General features: G+C 34.0%; 1 protein-coding gene across 1 annotated transcript; it reads right to left on the bottom strand.

Moving 5' to 3' along the window:
- Positions 1 to 1,596: 1,596 nt before the first annotated feature.
- LOC126828472 (lipoma-preferred partner homolog) lies at positions 1,597 to 21,022 on the bottom strand. The gene is made up of 9 exons (XM_050558211.1): positions 20,890 to 21,022; positions 17,189 to 17,357; positions 11,776 to 12,261; positions 10,030 to 10,131; positions 7,569 to 7,636; positions 7,295 to 7,342; positions 6,067 to 6,197; positions 5,753 to 5,873; positions 1,597 to 4,854 (listed from the first exon to the last, which is right to left on the bottom strand). Exons 2-9 carry the CDS (start codon positions 17,316 to 17,318, stop codon positions 4,723 to 4,725), a joined length of 1,218 nt encoding a protein of 405 aa, XP_050414168.1. The 5' UTR covers positions 17,319 to 17,357; positions 20,890 to 21,022; the 3' UTR covers positions 1,597 to 4,722.
- Between the last annotated feature and the right edge of the window lie 12 nt (positions 21,023 to 21,034).

Consider the following 21,034-nt stretch of genomic DNA (forward strand, 5'->3'; position numbering starts at 1 on the left):
CACTTTTGTCATTCACAAGGTTCACAATCGTCTTAACTCTAGAAATTATTGACAGAAATTGCTGAAATTTCATAGACCTCTCTCTTTTTCACAAATTTATCCATCGAGCATTTACACGGTTTAACAAAGTGAATCAAGGGCCATAACTCTAGAAGTAATTACTGTAAATTACTGAAATTCAATAGGCTTCGTGGTTTCACTAATTTAAATAATGCATATAAATTTCACAAAGATCTGATGATAACTTTAGGCGTTTGAGCGTTCACAAGGTTCAATAAAGTGAAACAAGGGCCATAACTCTAGACATAATAAACAGAAATTGCTGAAATTCAATAGTATTATTCTTTTTACTAACTTAAATGGCACATATAAATTTCATCCAGATCGGCAGTTAACTTTAGAGGTTGGAGCGTTCACAAAGTGAAACAAGGGCCATAACTCTAGAAGTAATAAACGGAAATTGCTGAAATTCAATAGGATTCTTCTCTTGACTAATTTAAATGACACATGTAAATTTCATACAGATCGACAGAGCGTTAGAGCCTTCCCATGGTGCAACAAAGGGCCATCACTTTCGTCATTCAAAGTTCACAATCGCCATAACTCTAGAAATTATTGACGGAAATTGCTGAATTTCAATAGACCTGTTTCACAAATTTAAATCATGCAAATATAAATTTCATATATATCCGATGATAACTTTCATCAATCGAGCATTAACACGGTTTAACAAAGTGAAACAAGGGCCATAACTCTAGAAGTAATTGAAGGAAATTGCTGAAATTCAATAGGCTTCTTCGTTTCACTAATTTAAATCATGCATATAAATTTCACAAAGATTGGGTGATAACTTTTGGCGTTAACAGCAGCTTTCACAAGGTTCAATAAAGTGAAACAAGGGCTATAACTCTAGACATAATAAACAGAAATTGTTGAAATTCAATAGGCTTCTTCGTTTCACTAACTTAAATATTGCATATAAATTTCACAAAGATCTATGTTAACTTTTGGCATTAGAGCGTTCACAAGGTTCAACAAAGTGAAACAAGGGTCATAACTCTAGACATAATTAACGAAAATTATTGAAATTATATAGGCTTCTTCATCTCACTAATGTAAACAACATATATCAATTTTAAAACAATTGGATGATAATTTTTGGCATTAGAGCATTCACAAGAAATTGTGGACGATGGACGGACTGACAGACAGATGGACCAACAGATGGACGGACCGACCGACAGATGGGCGGACGGGGGCGACGGCAATATACGTCCACATTTCAATGTGGACGTATAAAAACACAAAAATGGGTGTGTTTCTGCCCCCAATAGTCAGGACATGTACCAAACTCAACAGTTGGCGCCCTTAGGCTATAAGGAATACATATGCCAAGTTCCAAGATGGTCCATTCAGAATTGCAGCCTGTATACAATAAACACAAAAATGGGGTAGTTGCCGTCTTTAGGCTATAAGGAATACACATGCAAAGTTCAAAGACGACCCATTAAGAATTGTGGTTTGTAGGCAACACACAGACACACAAAGGAAAAATGGATGTGGCTCTGCCCCTGGGGGTTAGGCACTCACTAAAACAATAATGGCTAGCTTTTTATCTAAATCTTACGTAATGCTTATTTAATTACATATTACTTCTGTATATTCTAGACTCTAAACCTAACAAAAAAATTTTTTTTCTATTCAGGTTTTTTCAAACTCCCATGACATTTTGCAATGATGTACTGATAAACTCACTGAAGTCTCATGCAATAATGCAGTCGATGTCTGCCATCTGAACATTCCCAACTTAGATTACATGTTCGACCCGATTCAGTGTAGAAAATCAGAATAAAGACAAAATGAAAAAAAAAAACCCATACAATTTTAAATAAATTGCTCAAAATTGGGTGGAATCATTAAAACTGAATATAATATTCAATCATAATAAAGTAAGTGGTCTGGAAACTACTTAACATCATTGCTCCACAAAAATAAAAAAAAGTGATTAATCAATAATTTACATTAACCCCCAGGTCAAGTAATAAAAAAAAGTAACAAAACATTTTATTTGGAAATAATTTGATTAAAAATCAATAAATAAAAGAATTTGTCTAAAAGTGAAAAGAAACTAAAAGCAGAAAAACCATGTACTCTGTTGTGTAATAATTCTTTAAAACTGACAATAGAAAAAAAAAGTATTGATGTAATACAAGAATACAATAATTACAGCACACTGTGTAGAGCATTCTACCAGATAATAATTAAAATATAGTTTGTCAGTGAAAGTTAATAAGTAACAATACAACACACTATCGTAACTCTTGTTTCGATGTCAGCACCGATTAATCAAATTATTTGTATCACAATTCAGCAAACATTCTTAGAAGTATGTTCCAACTTATTTCAAAAGTGATGGAACTCTTAGATTCCGATCTAATCTTCAATCTCACATTGGTCAGAATTGCCTTCATTGGGTTAATAATGTAACAAATAGTTATCTTTTTCATGAGCTATGTTTCATGATTGTTGGATATTAAATATTACAAATATAGAAACAACTATATATTTCACTGAGCACTACAGATAAAAATAAAATCTCCTACTCGTCTTTTCTGATATCAAAAAAGACTGGTAGGAGAATCTCTATTTCTCCAAAATTAAAATACTACATAATACATATGGATTTAACATTCTTGGTTAGTAAATTAAATACATATATTAAATAGGTTTTTCAAAATATACATTTTTACTGGTAATTGCACTTTTATAAATATGATTTATGGAGGTTAAGAAAATTTACTTAAATTATAAAAATTCAATTCCAAGGTTATTGTATCTACTGTTCTAAGTAAGTTTTATTAACCACCTGTCTATTATATAGTTTTATTATCAACAAATATGAGAGTGTATAGTTTAATAGATCAACATCTACAGGTTTAATATATATATATATATATATATATATATATATATATATATATATCTGTGTGTGGGACTTAATTTAATGTATAACTTTCCTATATTAGGCCGTGTTGAATTGATTCCTTGTTTCTCCTCGCCCGTGCACTTACCATTTTAACACAAAAAAAATATTCAAAAAATTACATTAATAACATCTAAATAAAATTCTACCAAACATGAGAAGTCAATTCTCGTTGTTTATCCCTCGTTACGAACTAAAGATGTTGATAATACACATGTAGGGGCCCGCATACCCTGGAAAAAGTTACACTGTTATTTGATTCGATGAATTCTGCAAAATGACGCGTGTAGCGGTCATTTCGGCTAATGGGAAAGCATATTATAAACTGTAAGACAGTCGCTAATATTCAACCGTGAACCTGAATAATCAATATGTTCATTGGCTAAAATTATAACACATTATTATTCATGTATTGTCCACTCATATCTTGTGTACTAAATTACACACGCCTTACAAAATGGCTGGCAATGCAGGGACATAGGTAAATTCGTGTACCAGTAATTTATTAAATTTGTGTACCAGTAATTTATTAATCTTCAAGTAAATAATAGTGCTCCCATTCATTCGTTTGTTCGTTAAACTCCATAAACGAACGAACGGGACCACTATTATTTCCTTGAAGATCAATAAATTACCAGTAAGCGAATTTACCTATCTCGACTGCACTCTGTGGGTATTCCCAGCACTTTCACGTTCGATGATATTGTCGAAACTATGTATAACTCAGCAAGCGAATCAAATTTCGTCTAACTGAAATGTTTTCATTGTATTGTAACACAAGAATACAAAAAATTTCTATCAAAATATGGTTATTTCATATTTTAAAAAGTTAAACAAGAAGCCACTTGTTACAAAATTTTAGTTTGTTATTAAATTTATTCATTTAAATATTATCTGTGTTTTTATTCTTCTAACCAATAATATAAGTAGATTATTTATAATATTAAAAAAAGGTACACAACCCTCAGACTATAGATATTTTGCTAGACCATTTTGTGTTTTGAAACCCATTTTGTGTTGTGTTTAAAGCACTACCACACATGATTGCAATAGTGGTAGGAGAAACAAGGAATCAATTCAACACAGCCTTAAACAATAAATCTATCTTTATTAATGAATATGCATAAAATATTTAACAACCTTGTAAACCATGTATTATGGTATAATAGGTTTAACTTATGCTATGTCTTTTACACAATATATATAATTTCACATTCTTTCTTGTCCACAAGTTATCTAATAAAACAAATAGTGCTTTGACATTGCAGTCAGTGAATTTATTTTATTGTGCTGCAAATAAAATACTATTGGGTAAAATAAAATTGTGATATTTTGGAGGAAATTGTCAAAAAACTACATAAAATATAAAAATAAATCTACAAGTCAATGAATACAATATACAAAATATAAATTTTGATACAAAAATGAATTAAATGTTATACCTAGATTGTTAACAAAACACTGCTAAAATAAATTTCTAGTGAGAATTTAAAACTTCTGAGTAGGGTGTATAAAGAATATTTTGATACAAATATTAAAAACTTACATTAGCATAAGCAATACATTATAGCCATATATATTACTGCTACAACCATGAACATACTTTGTAAATAGTACAATTCTACAGTTACTCAGATCCAAAAGTACAAATCTAAGCACATATATATTTATCAATTTTTGATTAATCAAATGCTTTGTTTTCTCATTCTACAGGTATTTGTGTAATGTTGTATCTCACTTTACAGTTCTGTAGCCATCTTGCTACTCATGGCTTGTATTCTTTTGGCATTACAGTTTTTACATAAAATATGATCATCTAACGGATAACACCCTCTACCTTCTGCCTCTGATGATAATTGCATTCCACAATCCTGTTAAAAAGAAAATTGTTTGGAATTTTAAGACATATTTCAGAATATAATCTCCTCATGTCAGTGATGCAGGACTGGGGTCATGGTAAGGCACAATGTCTAGTTGTTCGTATGGGACAAACAATCAAGGCCCCGCATAAATGTTGGTGTGCAAATAAAAGAAGCCTCGTCAGGTGTCCAAGTCGAATTTCCTAATAGCACACTGCATGGAACATGCCAGTTTTCATTCTTTGGCGCAGAAAAGTAGGAAATAACCAACACACGCCCCCCCCCCCCAACACCTACATTTGATTTCAATTTTAGAAATTCAATGAGATTTGTTTATCAGCCTTGTCATTTAGAGGAATTTTCTGTTCATCTCCACTGCACTGAGTACTATAAAGTATTTTTTTCTTAACTATTATTCTGTTTTGTGTATGAGTTATATGACCCTAAATACCAGGAAAACCTAATTCTTATTTCACACACTATAATGCATGTATTATATAAAATAGTTACAGACTCATAGGATGATAAAAACAAATATAAATATATCTGTGTTTAACATTTGATCAACAATCAGATATTAGACTATAAAAAAAACATCCCAGTTTGGGTAGACATTGTCTGCGACATCACCTAGGTGGAAGCCGACGTAAAATCTCCTTTTGAAGACGAACACGCAGAGATAACAAATGATAATATAATAGAACTGTGTCTTATAAGGTTATAATCAAGTCATTGATGCTTTGGGTCAGTGCGTCAGCATTTTAGGGCAGAAGGCTGGGGTTAATTTTCAAGCAAATCTGTATAATTGGCTTTTTTGATAATCTTGACCTTAGTTTGCTGTAATCTGAGCTTGGAACCATGAAACATAACAATCTAAAGACTGGCTATTTATATAACTTATCAAACTTACTTCACATCTATAACATGAAACGTGAAAACTTTTATCCATGGCTACAATTCTAACAGTTTCATCTTGACCAGCCTCGGGCATAATAGGTTCATTACATGAACAACATCGTGGTGCAAATTTACTGAAAACAACAGATGACTAATATTAACTTTTATATATGAAATTGAGAAGAAACATGTCTAAAGGCCAGAATGTGATATTATTCTGAGTGAATATAACCAATAAATATAATTTCTAAATTTGATTATATAAATTCTGGATGATTTTCTGGACAGAGATCACAAGTACAAATTAATACATGCATATTTACTTACTTATGAAAATCTTTAATACAGTGTATTTGATTGGTAGCATCAACTGTAAATGGTATACCATCTAAACTTATACCACACACCACACAAGTAAAACAAGCTGGGTGATAAGGTCTACCAGTAGCTCGTAACAACTGGAAGAAAAAACATTTCAAAATGTTAAAGATACAAATATGTAAGATTTAGATAAAGAACTAGCCATTCTTGCTATAATAGTTCGAAAGTAGATGATGTAAAATGAATAATTTGAAAATTTCATACAAATTACTCTATTGCAAGCGAAGATATTAGCCTTTGAAGGTTTGAAAGACGTGTGCAATAATTTCAACCACCGTACTGGTTGATAAAAGCTAAGTCTCGGTCCTCCATATTTGATTAAATCAAAGTATCGCTGAACCATTCTAATCTATTTAATATCGGAGAAATCTGATCCCATCGAGGGTTGATTAAGGCCTGGATCAGTTAATTAATGTCTAATTAATACGTTAGAAAACATTTCAGGCCTAAAGAAAGACCTGCAAGAGGCATATTTAGCTCTTGCATAATGCATGTTTAATGTCAGCTACATATCTCAAGCAATAATGAATAAAGTGTTATTCCCGTTCGTTGTATATATTGTATCATATTAAAACTCATGTATTAAATATATATTTAAATTATATGTTTTCATGTATGTTCTATATGTAAGTGTCCGTTTGATAAGAGTCTAACAACAAATGTGTACATCACATAATTTAACCAAAGGTCGTCACATATGCTATTGAACATACATTATGCAAGAGCTAAATCTGCCTATTGCAGGTCTTTCTTTATAGGCCTCAAATGTTATCTAAATTATTAATTAGACTTTCATTCTTGATTTACTCGTGAAATGGATAATCGAGACAATGTTTTTTATTGTACCGACTTTAGTAATGATGATCGAGGCTAGGCCGAAAATTCAATCGCTAAAATCTGGGTTCAGAGCGGATCAATTTGACAGAAATTTTCAGCAAATTCCCTTTGCATTATCTAGTTTTAAACTATTATATAGTGAGAACTGCCAGCTCTTTATCTAATCTGCCATAATGTATCTTTAATCACTTGAGGGTTCTGTACAAAATCCATAGTTATTCTTTCTAAATATCAATTCAATGTTCAGTCATAATGCAATATTTACAACCGAAAAGCGGGACAAGTCAACACAGTAACTGTTGAGAAATCTTATAAATAATTCAAATTTAATACAAACCCTATCTGTAATAGCTTTAGAACAAACAGAACATTTCTCAAGAGTATTCTGAAAAAAAAAAGAAGAAAATACAGTAAAAATATTATTTTAAATGTATATTTGTTGGTGCCATTTATTGTTGAACTTATTCTATTTTATCTGTTAAGACAATTGGAGGGATTGATTAGGAATTGAATATGCAATACAATCTCTTCAAAAGTCTGCACATGCTATACTATAATCTCTAGAGGTATATTATAGGTGGTATAACAATGACACTGTTCTGAATACTTACCATATAGCATGATTCACAATATGGTTTATTTTCCATTTGGAAGAATGATTTTCCCTGTAAACCACAGCCTGAAGATAAAATATTACAAAAATATAGATTTACAGTACTGGGGCATTCCACGTCAAGTGTACACACTTTTATGACGGTGTGTCTCTACGATTTTGACCAAACTTGCAGGGATTGGTGTCCACCCTGAAAGAAAACACTATCCCATGTTTTGGGTCATTTGGCCTAATGGGACCCCTTGTATGGGTCACCAAAGATTTAGGCCATTCGACTGACTTTGCAGCTTCTATCAGCGATAACTCAACACACAGTTGTCCGATCTCGATGATATTGGTATCAAAATACTCAGCAGACTGAGCCCTTTCATTCGACTTAAGGCATGATGTTCTGCGATGATTTTTTTCGAAAAACATCTTTTTGTGTGACTTTTGACCTTGAACCTCTCTACCAGGATCACAAATCGATCAGGTCATTTTTTTTCCCCAAAATGACATATCCTATAATCGTCATACACACCCAAAATCAGAGTGGGATCTCCATGGGAACACGGTCAAATTGACCACTAAAGATGGGTACCCTTACATGCTATCCAGTTCAGCTGTCACATAGGTGCCAACTCGTCATATACTAATGCATTCGACAATAGGCCCACTGTAACGTCCCAGCTACGATAACTTTCTGGGCTCATCGATCCCACTCTGAGTTCGCATCATACAAGTCCCGTGAACTCCCAGTCTCGTACTACCAAGTGCTACAAAATATACAATTCCAGGCTACAGAAGTTCTCATTGCGCTTACGGTAGGCAGGCAGGACTATTGGCATTATCCACACCATCACAGCTTTCGACAGCTGATCCCCTCACGCAAATGAAGCGATGACGCCACCCATATGAAGTGCGGATGACACTAATCCTAAACCGAGACGTGCTCGATGTGAAAAATTTGATATCTGAAGTATTCATTTCTATCATACTTCCGTAACAACACTTCAAATTTTAATGAAATAAAGAAGGCAGAAATGATATTGAAGTGAGGAAGAAGCCATGCCAAATATGCAAATTAGGCTTCCACGAAGTGTTCACTTCATTAAGTGTTGTGCTCAATTCAACCCTGTGTTTATCGGGTGTTTTTCGTTCGCATTTGCACCATTCACCAAAACGTGAAGCTGATGATGATTGGATGTGTCTAGCCTGCAAACACAACTAATGGAGGCCTACGATGACCACGCTGTTGATCAAGTACAATTCCAGCAGTGGACAACGACGGATATGCATTTGGAGGAATTTGTCGAAAACGTTTCTGAAAAGTCACTAATTAAACATGATTTCATTGCAAAATCTCAGGCAGCTTTCTTGAAGCAGAAAAAGGAAGTCTTAGTCGACGGGGAATTTGTGGTTATCGGAGACTTTTCGGAAAACTTTTCTTTTGTAGTGCAGGAAATGGCCCAAGTCTACCACTGGAATAATGCGCAGGCTACAATCCACCCGTGGGTATGTTACTACAAGAATGGACAAGACCTTCTGCACGATTCATTAACAATCATTTCCGATTTCAACAATCATAATGTTATATCGGTCCAACTTTTCCAGCGAAAACTAATTTCGCACTTGAAATCATTATTTCCCGTGGTGAGAAAAATTTACTATTTCTCTGATGGATGCGCGGCCCAGTACAAGATCTGCAAATCATTTTTGAATTTGTGCTATCACGAACATATATTCAATTGTCAGGCCGATTGGCATTTCTTCGCCACCAGCCATGGGAAAGGCCCATCTGATGGCGTGGGAGGGACAATCAAACACGAGGCTGCTAAGGAAAGTTTGAGGCGTCCATATGAAAATCAGATCACTAGCCTAAAACTTCTGTATGAATTCGTGACGGGGGATTTGAAAAACAACCTAGGAGGATTACGATAACGAAACGCCTGGCAATTAAACCAGGGTTACAACTGGCAAAGACCGTCGCCAGAATGCAGAAATTACATGCCATAGTACCAGTATCTGAGTCAATAGTTTCTGTACGCGAGTACAGCAATGCTAAGGATGGACGGGTTGAGGCTGTGGCTTCAGCCCCATTATTCATCGAATTTCAACTGGCTACGTCACTGCTAAATATGACAGACATTAGTGGCTGGGTTATATTACGGAATTGCATCAAGAAACCAGGGAAGTTAAGATTAACTTTATGGATCCCAGATGAATTGGTGCAACGAGTAGATAAATCGGACATACTGTTATCAGTCAAACCAACATTTCAAGACAATGAAACTATTGTACGTTTGCATGTAATCAAGTACCAGCAAAGCTCACAAATGTCAATCATAATGAAGAACTATTCTCAAATTTTATCATTAATATCAGATGCCTAGTATTACCCATAGACTCGATTGAGGCAAGTCGACACCCATTTAATTATCTTCCACAGTAAAATAACTAATGAGAGACTATTTACTTACCACAACTAACACATACAAAACATCCAATATGATAAATCTGATCCATAGCTGTACATCCATTAGATTCACCTAATACATTCATATTACATTTACCACATACACCTATAATATATAATCACTAAACATATTACATTTACCACATACACATATAATATATAACCATATATACTATTAACTATATATTCTTTTCTATTAGTATCAAAATATGTCCACTCTAATGCATACATGTAGCAGTGGTGGTATCTTGTTTATAAACAGTTCATTAATAGTTAAAATCATGGGTTCCACGTCGGCTGTATATGCCGGTCAGAACCTTGGGCTATAGAAAATGACCGTAACTAGAGCTGACTCAACGGTCATTTTGCATGCCGGAAAGAGAGCCTTTTTTTTCAAACCCAATTTTCAAACAAGGCTACGATCGACCTTCACTATGTAACTATACAACTGTACGGCCAGTACAGAAGAATAATGCACCCGTATATAGAGGCCATATAATCTCGTGATTGGTGTTATAGAGTTGTATACAGTCGTCAACAGATTATAATGAGTGTTGTGTTGATAATTAATGATGAGTGTCTGGTAGTAGAACAATTAAAATTAAATGATATGTGGGAATCTAATCAATGGCGTGCAGCGGTCCATTGTTAATCACGTGTCATAAGAATTTTCTACAACAAAGCTGTAGGCGTTTACCGCTATTACAGTCACGCACGATGTAAACAAAGTTATTATGATCTTTGAAAAAAGACAATTGATATGAAGTACTTCTCATCGAATCCAACCAACTGTCATATCAAATAAAAACAGCATAGAAATTACGCAAATCCTCAAAAACGAACGTGTTGGGAGAAAATTACGGCCTTGTGGGAATTGTAGAAATAAAATCTAGAGATTAGTTAACTTGCTTATCGAAAAATTAAGAAAATTGCGTATTCCAGTTCTATTGTGCAGCAATATTGTTAATTCCACGTGTAGCAAAAATGTCGTGTATATACGGTTACTCTTATACATGACGTGTCGCTAACTGTGAAGTTAGTTATCGGTTGGTCATAGTTATACATTATTAGGATTTACGTCACAATTCTGCGGCCCGTAATCCCGTAAGACATGGTCTAAAACCAATAAATGTGAGATACATGCCGTGGATAATTATATATGTATCTTCATTTCAAAGTTATTGTATTACAACTCAAAATTATCCAGGTCAGTGTGTTTTCTATAGAGCACGTGGTAATTACATGTGAGCTACTGAAATGTTTTTTTCTACAGCCAATTCAGCTATTTCGTTATTTAAGTAGCCAAAACGGAATATTAAATTAATAAATAATTATTATAAGCCTTACTAATATTTCATTTTTAAGTCCAATATATGTTTTTTTGTGTACCCCATGCTGACAAAGTGGTATAGGCACGTGAATTCACAATAAAATCCATGAATAAAAACCATGAAATATGAATTTACTTTGAAAAGTTTTCTCGGGTTATCAAAAATGACCGGCAGTGAAAATTTTGAAGTGGAATCCCTGGTTAAAATTATTGACCTTCTTTTAAGATTGTACATCTTCTCTTAGAATATGTATGTCATTGAACAGTTATTTGTCTATTTGATCTCATTGAAATTAATTTAAACCTTGACTTGAGATAATATATATTTCTAAAACAACAATTTGTGGTTGGATTTCCTTTATATTACCATTTAACTTACTAAACTGGAATGGAATCTGTTTCAGCTTATGTTTTACTTACCATAAAAATCGGGCTCGGCTGATGACTCAATACTCTGCATTAAAAGATTGGTCAAAGCATCCACTTCAGCTTCTTTTTCTTCTTTGGGCGATTCTGGAGCAGTTGTTGTGATGATAGGTATGGGAGGACCGGGCAGTGGACGTTCTTGTCTAAATTCCCCAGATCGTGGTCGTCCAGCCCGATTGGAAGCCATGTTAATGTTCATATAATTACTGGATTGATTGGGTGTGTAAGGTGAATTTCTACCATCTCTACTGAAGGAAGGTTGACTGGGACTATAGTTAGATCGGTCATAATCTGAATTGACGATGTAAGCTGTCTTTGCACGCACCTGCTCATAACCATGGGATGTTGCCGGTGGGGGAGGAGGGGGTGGGGGAGGGAAATCCTGATGGTCTTGGTAAGAGTAACCATGAAATTGTTCAGGAGGAGGAGGAAGCGGATAATCTTCAGTGGCACCAAACTTGACTTTCTTATAACCATCACCTGGAAAATACATTTACAGAACATATTGGTAATTTTAGTTACATATACATGTATGTAAGATGTATGTACAAACTTGGTGATTTGATGATATATTTGGACTAAAAACATACTCAAACTAATTAATTTATCATAATTTTGCTTCAAATCCTTCTCAAAATATTACAATTGCCAAGGAATACCCATACTATAAAAAAATCGATCAAAAGAGGTCATGTTTGTGTCACGTCGTGACTTACCTCTCTCGGTACATGGCAACGGAGGCATAGTCGGAGGAGAATTCATTGCATACACAAGACAATGTTGTCTTTAATCGCTGACTATTTATTACAAATATCGAAGCCTAATTAAATTCTCGGATTACCCACTGCCCAAGTTTTTGTCCGTGGTTTTTAACTCAGAAACTGTTGTACGTCTAACTCTTCATAAAGTTTATCAACATGTACATCAAGCGCTCAATCTCCTCGTGCGACCTTTGACGTCACCGCGTGCAGACACTCCTAATCGTCGGGTTGTCGATTAGGGAAACCCTTACAGTTTTGTCCTGCATGCGCTCCATGAGTGTTTTTCAGGGCATCCAGTATTTTTCTAGGAAAATTGGATATTTCTACCTTCCATATATACCAAAATTGACATACTTTTATTGGAAATAACCACCCGATAAATACTTTTCTGGGAACCTATCATTAAGCAATCTAGTGCATATTAAAACTCTACAGAGATTACCTAACAGATTGGATACATGTACATTGTACATAGGACCTGATCATGTTCAAGTTATCACAAATTGTTTAAAATCAATTGGCAATGAAACATACTGTACATGTACATCCACAGCAGCCAAGTCGTGGGCAAAGGTTGTCGCATATCTATATCTATTCTTGTGCATCAAGAGGAACAACCCACAAAGTAATTATCAGATTTATCTAAATACGATTAGCTTCTAGTTCTACTTCTAGTGGGCTTAATAAATGTTGTTTAAAGATCTAAAACTGGGATTCTCCAAAGATGGAATGAATGACTGAATGAAATTGAGTCATATGGCACCTCAGCTCAAACCTGGCACTATCTCACAAATTTAAGTAGGGGGTGGTGTTATTTTACATATGCTGATGTTAAAATTCGGGGCCCCCCTTCAAAAGTTGTAGTTACCCTACCCATGTATGAACATATTTTTTTTCTTTTTTCTGACCGCCCTAACCCCCTGTACACACGCCCAGAAGATAATGTGGGTTAAACTGAGGGTGATAATTTAGATTTCATTAAAAATCTTCATTATTTTTCCCTGTATAAACCTCATCTTGACTCTATACATGTATAAGGGTTTTCGTGGTCACTGATTTCATTGGTGATGTTAAATTGAAGATTTAAAAATCAAAATTAGCGTAAATCCAAGATGGTGGCAATATTTTCACAAATTTCATACGTGTTGATATTTTTTCAGTTGTTAGCGACCTGTCTTACCATTTACCGTTACATTTTCATATAGTATTTTATTTAACAGTGAATACAGTCTATAATATTAACAATGCTGTCATTATTATATATATATATATATATATATACACACTGTATATATATATATCCTTGACAAAACAATAGACACAACAAGAATTCAACCCGATGACTCATTTTAAATTATACACTGTATACAGTACTATACATAAATATGTATTTTTTGTTAAAGGAATGTGTGTTATGTTTTCCATCTTGTTTAAATAGCTTTCTCAACTCTCCAGTTAATTAATGATGGAGTCCTTCCTAACCACTTCAACTGACACATTATACATGTAATTAGGAGTGTAAAATTACATGACTGTATCAAATAAATTACACACTTCAATCCTTTGGAATGTTATCCTGGATCTGAGAAATCATAAGAAGCAAAGACTAAGGAAGTTTTCTTACTGCACCCATATAATTATAATTTAGCTTGTAGCTAAACTTGACATACATACTCAGTAGGCTTATACAACAGAGATACGAAACATTGTACATTATATCTAAGAATAAGTTTGTACGCTAAATTAATTACATGGTGTACCTGTTCATGTAAATGTAACCGGTACATGTACATAAGGGAAATATTAATCTGTTACATCCTGGTTTTACTGGGTACCAAGTTTGGCTTGGTTCTTTATGCACATGGTTAAGTGAAAAGGGACCAATTATACATATCTATTTGATTCTCTGTTTTCGTATTGAAGCTACTTTGTAACATCTGTTTCAATCAACAAACCAACTGTTTATCATTATTAAATAAATCTTTGATATGGTGTTACATTACTTATATTTATGACATTAACTCTTATTACTTCACACACAATGTTTCAATAATGACAAGTTTTATTGTACTTTTGGAGCATAATGACTTTATTTTAAACACTGAATATCTCTAACCAAAATGGTCAATAAACAATTTCTAAGGAAAGATACATGTATCTGACATACATCATACAGGACACAATTCTATGGATTCTCCTACATCCTATTCAATTGTCTTTCCTGCTTGATAACAAATTACAGAATCCTAGTTAAAACCTGTCCTGTGTTGTTCCAGTTCAATTAATAGTAAATACAATGTACATTATCACTGACTGCCAGTTGAAACAATTTATACATGTACCCGGTACACATTATAATCAAGTGATATTTCAAATAAAAGTACTCAATACCAGACAGTAGAGACAGAAGAAATGATGATAACTGAAACTGTGTTTGGGTGGGAACCTTAGTGAAATAATGAAGTAATTTGTACTCTAACTTTTAACATTTACATTAACATAAGGTCATCAGGTGATAGCTGGCTCTATGCCATCTCTATTTTATCAACTATAATAATATACACTTGTCTTGCTCTACCTTTCACTACTGTTGTTTACAGTAACTTTATCAATGGCATCATGTTACCTATTTGAACACCTATTTACAATATATACCAATCAGGTGGCATCACATGTACTTATCTTTTATAACAATAAATTCTAATGTTGACATGTGTACAATGCTATAAGAGCAATCAAAACTACAGCGGACGTAAAATACAACTAACTAACAACAACAACAACAGATAATCTTCATAAGCCTGGTTGAATCCTCAATGTATAAATGTACATATGCAAATTACACACAGCAAATGTACTTTTTAAAAATAATTGTAAAAAACTCTTCAGTTCATCACACATGTACTATTCGACATACATGTAGCTCTAAAGTGCCACTATAACTTGGTAAAAAGATCTTTCAATCAATTATTCAAATTAGAATTTTATAAATCAGTCAAAATAGCTGGGATATAAGTGATGTTTTATTAAAGATACATTAACATTACGCAAGAGCAAAATCTGCCTATTGCAGGTCTTTTTTCAAGCGGCGTCTACACGATATAACCAATCCATACAACCATCAGATGCAATGGTCGCATCCGACCAACTGTTGTATGGATAGGATCAGTTCTATTCTCATCCAACCAACTGATGCAATAGCCAATCAATTAGCATTCTATTAGACAACGTCATTTGATGTATGACATCATATCTGACTTGGCAACCTGAATTTCTGATTAAAGATGTCTTCTTCGTCGCTTCGAGTACTTTGATGTCTTTTAAAATGGATTATAAACATATCCGCGACCGAATTGGAATATCTAATAACTCTCTATACGAAACATGGACTTTTTGGAACCCGCTGCATGATGCATTAAAACTACACGAAGACAGTGGTGAGAAGTGTCGCCTTACTGCCATTTTATTCAGTTACTAAGCGGGAACAAATGTTGCTTACAACGCCTCAGACTATTGTATCATATAAACAGTCGTCCAATATGTTGCATCCGATGGTTGTATGGATTGTTTGTATCGTGTAAACGCCACTTTAGGCCTGAAATTTTTCAGAAACTATTAATTAGACATTTATTACCACGAAAAGACCTTACGACGGACCGACAGACGGATGGGGGCGACGGCAATATACGTCCACATTTCCATGTGGGTGTATAAAAATGGACAATAGAGACTATGTTTTTTATTGTATCGAATTAAGCAATGATGACCGAGGCTAATTTGATAAATCAATCGCTAATACATGTATCTCGGTTCAGATTGGAGCAATTTGACTTTACATTATCCAGATTTTAACTATAATAGTGAGAACTGACAGCTCTTAATCTGATCTTCCATAAAGTATCTTTAATGTCACATTTACGAATGATTCTCTCAGACTCTATTAGTACATGTAGTTTTCCAAGTGTTCAACATAGCTTGAGAAAATAAAAATGTGTTTTGATTTTAAATACTTTGATCAATTTATAGATTTTACAATCTGATTAAAACACAGATCCTATTTCGTTTCGTTTTTAAAGTTCAAAATTTCGTTTTACTTGTCTTTACTACACTAGGATTTGGAAGAGTTCTTATCATTTAACGTGTTCTGAATAGTGTGAGGTATTAGCCAATGAAACGGTCTGTTACGATGAGCTTTAGGCGTGTTTTGCACAGAACTGTGGGTAATCCACTAGTAACATCAATGCTGATTCGTTAATGAAATGTCTGATGTCATGGGTCAAAAGCCGCTTGTATGACCCCTGACGTGACCTACTGCAACGACCGGTCAGATCTTCATGTAGTGTAGGTCATCGAAAGTATAAAAAAAAGAAATGAAATGTAGATCTGTATTTTAATCAGATTGTAGATTTTATAAACTGCCTAAATGAATGACATAATACCTCTTTATATACAGCACAGTGAAGATGCAGATAATCTAATTAGGTTTACAAAAACCTTTCCATAAAAGTTCAACAGTTTCACACGTTTTTGCAGTTCATTTTAAATCATTGAGGAATGTAAACATGTAGAATGCTGTGTAATTATGATTGTAGTTGGGAACACCTATAAATTATTGTCTGTGTGATATAAAAATTAACTATACATACCTGGTCTGTATGGAGCTGGTGCTGCATTAAACACTTTAGGTTTTGGAGCTACTGTTGGCGGAAATTTCTGTCCATGGTGTTCAGACACATGCATCTGGGAAAAATCCCTTTCTATTCCACGATATGACATGGCCTATTCTGATGTGGAGTAATTACAGGTTGGAATATTCTGAAAAACAAGTCATTAAATCATTAAACATACAGTATGCAAGAGCTAAATCTGACAATTGCAGGTCTTCCTTTAGGCGTGAAATGTTATTTTAATTAGACATTAATTAACTTATCCAGACCATAATCAACTCTCGATGTCATCGATAGCCTTCAATATTTACTGGATTAGGATCCGATTTGCTGCTCAACTTTCAATCATGATTAAATCATGAAATGGATTTTCGAGACTTATGTTTTTTATTGTACCGACTTTAGTAATGATGATCGAGGCTAGACTGAAAATTCAATCGCCAAATTCTCGGTTCAGCAGAGTGCATCAATTTGACTGAAATTTTCAGCAAATTCCCTTTACATTATCTAGTTTTTAACTATTATAGTGAGAACTGCCAGCTCTTTGTCTAACCTCCCATAATGTATCTTTAATATTATTTACAAATATAAATACAAATAATTAATAGCCTTTTAAACTTCTCAAAAGGGAAGTGGTATTAGGTGTTCAAGAAAGACTAAGAGCCCACATGATTTAAAGATCGGTACAGAAAGTAAATCAAGATACTACAGATGGTGCAGTGACGGCAGAACTATTTTAAAGAAGGTTGATACCGGAACCTACATGTAAAACTTTTCATCAGCATAAAATTTGTACAGTATATTTTCTAAGGTAATAAAGTTGGTAATTGTGAAAATTACATGAATTACGGATCGTAACTTCCTCAATTATGGCACCTGATTTTATGAAAAAATTGCGTTTTTAGCTATTACTTCATTACTGTTCATATATCATGATAACCACAACCATTATTTTTCCCAGTGATGGCTTCTCGAGTATTGAATCAACAAAGGCAAGGTTTTAAAATAGAACAGTGTACAGTATACATGTATTCAGTGTATGTATATCACTCTTGCATGTGAAAGATTTGTACAAAGTCGATGGTTTCCATTTATTTTTCTACGTAGTTCCCTTCGAGGTGCATAAACTTTTGCCAATGATCCCAGTCAGGAAGAAATTTTCTTCAGTCACCCTACAAAAGTTGTTTACAGTAGACATGACGTCATCATTACTAGGAAAATGGCGACCGGCTTGTTCCTTTTTCATTTTACAAATCTGGCCAATAAACGGTGCAGACTGCAGATTGTCACAGGATGTCAGGAATCTGACACGTTTCTAATCCATAGTCAAGAGCTTTGGCACCCATCTTGCAAAAACTTTTGTCATTCCTACATGTAACTCGTTGGCAATAATGTGCTCAACCATCTCATGAGAGATGCCCACAACACTGGCAATATGTCGAGTGGTCAATGATAGATCATACATCACCATGCCATGGCATCATGGGTCTTAGATGTGGAGAGCGGGCCATCACATCCTACGTATGACCCATGCATCTTTTCTTACTACATATCTTAGTAGCCTTGTAATCATCTAGTATTTTCACTTGTTGTCTTGGCTTCCCCTTCACGTTGTGTATTTATTTCTTACTGTTTTTTTTCTCAGTTAGTTAAGACGTTTGTCTTACCAGGAATAACAATGCAACAGTTTGTTTTTACATGTTATATATAGCTGCTTACATATGGTACAATGCATAATAAAATAAAGTCATTCTCTCTATGTGTTTGAAATCACCCCTGGTTGAATAAAATCCACTGCACAATTAAATATCCCAACAAAAAAAGGGTTCTCTCTTGAAAAGTCAATGTCTTTGCTTGCATTTTCGACTATGTCCATCACAACATTACACATGTCACATGATGAGATAAACCATCGTAATATGTTTTTTTCTCAGTTAGTTAAGATGTTTGTCTTACCATGAATAACAATGCAACAGTTCGTTTTTACATTTTATATATCATATAGCTGCTTACATACATGCATATTAAAATAAAGTCATTCTCTCAAACCTCATCCAGCCAGACTTGCTGGGCGAGTCTGCTGATAGAAACTGCTGCATCATATGGTCTAGGAACTCAGATGGTAATCTCTCCGGAATCTAATGAAAATCTGTCTTAAAAGCTTGCCATGATTTCTTTTATAGGACCCATGGACATCATGCACAGACTAGGCTATTCATGACCCTGAACCTGTGCAATTACTGATATGATTGGTTACTCAAGCCAAATGATGCAATTAGTAAATTTCCAATCTCGTGTAATCTGGTGATGTGTTGTAGACACATAGAACCAGCTATGTCTTGGTTCTATAACTCTTTTTTATATACCCATCTGTCATTCATTTTGATGTAAGTACATATATGTGAATCTAATAACTTGCCAAAGATATTAATTAATACAATACAATGCCATCATTAATTTCAAGAGCAAAAATTCTAGCAATGTTGCTACAATGCACCTGGGTAATGTTTTCTTGAATGTTTGTTGTTGATGGCCTTCCAGGACGTGGGTCATCGTCATGTATAATGAAGAGTTCTGTGGACCTTCTGATGTATGAAAATTTAACTTTTAACAGATTAGGAATTTTGAAATTATTACTTTCAATCTAGAAATTTACAGTGTGCAATGTACTTGACTTGGTCTCTTTCAGGAGTACATGTAATGTATAATAATTAATACTCAGTATAATGAACAGTACCAAAATCAAGACATACAACCAAACCATGCTACATGTACATGTATATCATCTGGTTCAAAATACATGTATATCTACCGGTACATTTAAGTCAGTTTCTGTTAAATCTGAACTGAAAATCAACATTTGTGGATATAAACTAAAGACCAATAATGTGACTATAGTTTGTAAAGCATTTCATAGTCCAGTGAGCATGTCAATTTATGAATGGAGATACATGTAGAGATATAACCTTTATGGTTATTTAAACATAGTATTGAAGGTAGTAATTTATTGTAGTCTTTTTCTTCAACAACCCCAAAAATTATAGTGAACTAGTAGGCCATGCCTATATTAAATCGCTTATGCAGCTCCTGTCTTGCGATAAATCTGATATGTTTTGGGTTTTTTTACCTATGAAAGGAAGATCTTTAAATTTCACCTTTCCAACTGCTTTTGTTTATCAATTAAATATAAAGTCATTTGAACCAGGCCCGTAGTCAGCGGGGGTCAATGCCCCCCTGAAAAATTGCCAGATAGAACTATAACTAATCCTAATCTCAAGTCAGAGGGGAGGGGTCCAGAAATGAGGTACATTTAGCATACCTTATTTATCTACCACAGTGTTGTCGATTAATTTTTTTTTTTTTTTTGTGTAAGCCAGATAGGAATTCCAAAAGTTATACATATTACAATAAGAAAGTTAAAAAAATAAATAACACTTTTAGCTATCCGAAAGCATTGTTCAAAATCATAATTATTAATTAAATAAATGAAGACGAAATAACAAACCCAAACTCATCTAGTCTAGGCTAGTTAATCACAAGTTAGTGTCTCTAAAGTATCAATCATACGATTCATACTCATAGAGTCCATCCCAGCTATCTTAGTCAGACAATCAAACGCAATGTTTCAGACACATCAGTCCAAATATTGTAAAGATACGCGTATCGTCTCTGATACTTACCACACCTGTACGCTTGAATGGTGTAGCAGACGACCCAATTTTGTTAAGACTCGAAATACTTATCACAATAAATTTGGCCTACATCCCTCCATGTATGGAAGTGACAAGTGCTCTTACGTCAAATCCTGTTTGCTTCCGGAGCTAA

Source organism: Patella vulgata, chromosome 7, assembly GCF_932274485.2.
Source record: "Patella vulgata chromosome 7, xgPatVulg1.2, whole genome shotgun sequence".
In the NCBI taxonomy this organism is placed as follows: domain Eukaryota; kingdom Metazoa; phylum Mollusca; class Gastropoda; family Patellidae; genus Patella; species Patella vulgata.

What these genes read in the sequence shown, in the direction of transcription:
- LOC126828472 (XM_050558211.1), bottom strand. Translation starts at nt 17,318, where the DNA reads ATGTCATATCGTGGAATAGAAAGGGATTTTTCCCAGATGCATGTGTCT. An exon ending in CTAAAGCTATTACAGATAGG is followed by an intron (nt 6,198 to 7,294) that starts GTTTGTATTAAA and finishes TTTTTCTTCCAG; the next exon opens with TTGTTACGAGCTACTGGTAG. An exon ending in TTTCATGTTATAGATGTGAA is followed by an intron (nt 4,855 to 5,752) that starts GTAAGTTTGATA and finishes TCTTTTTAACAG; the next exon opens with GATTGTGGAATGCAATTATC.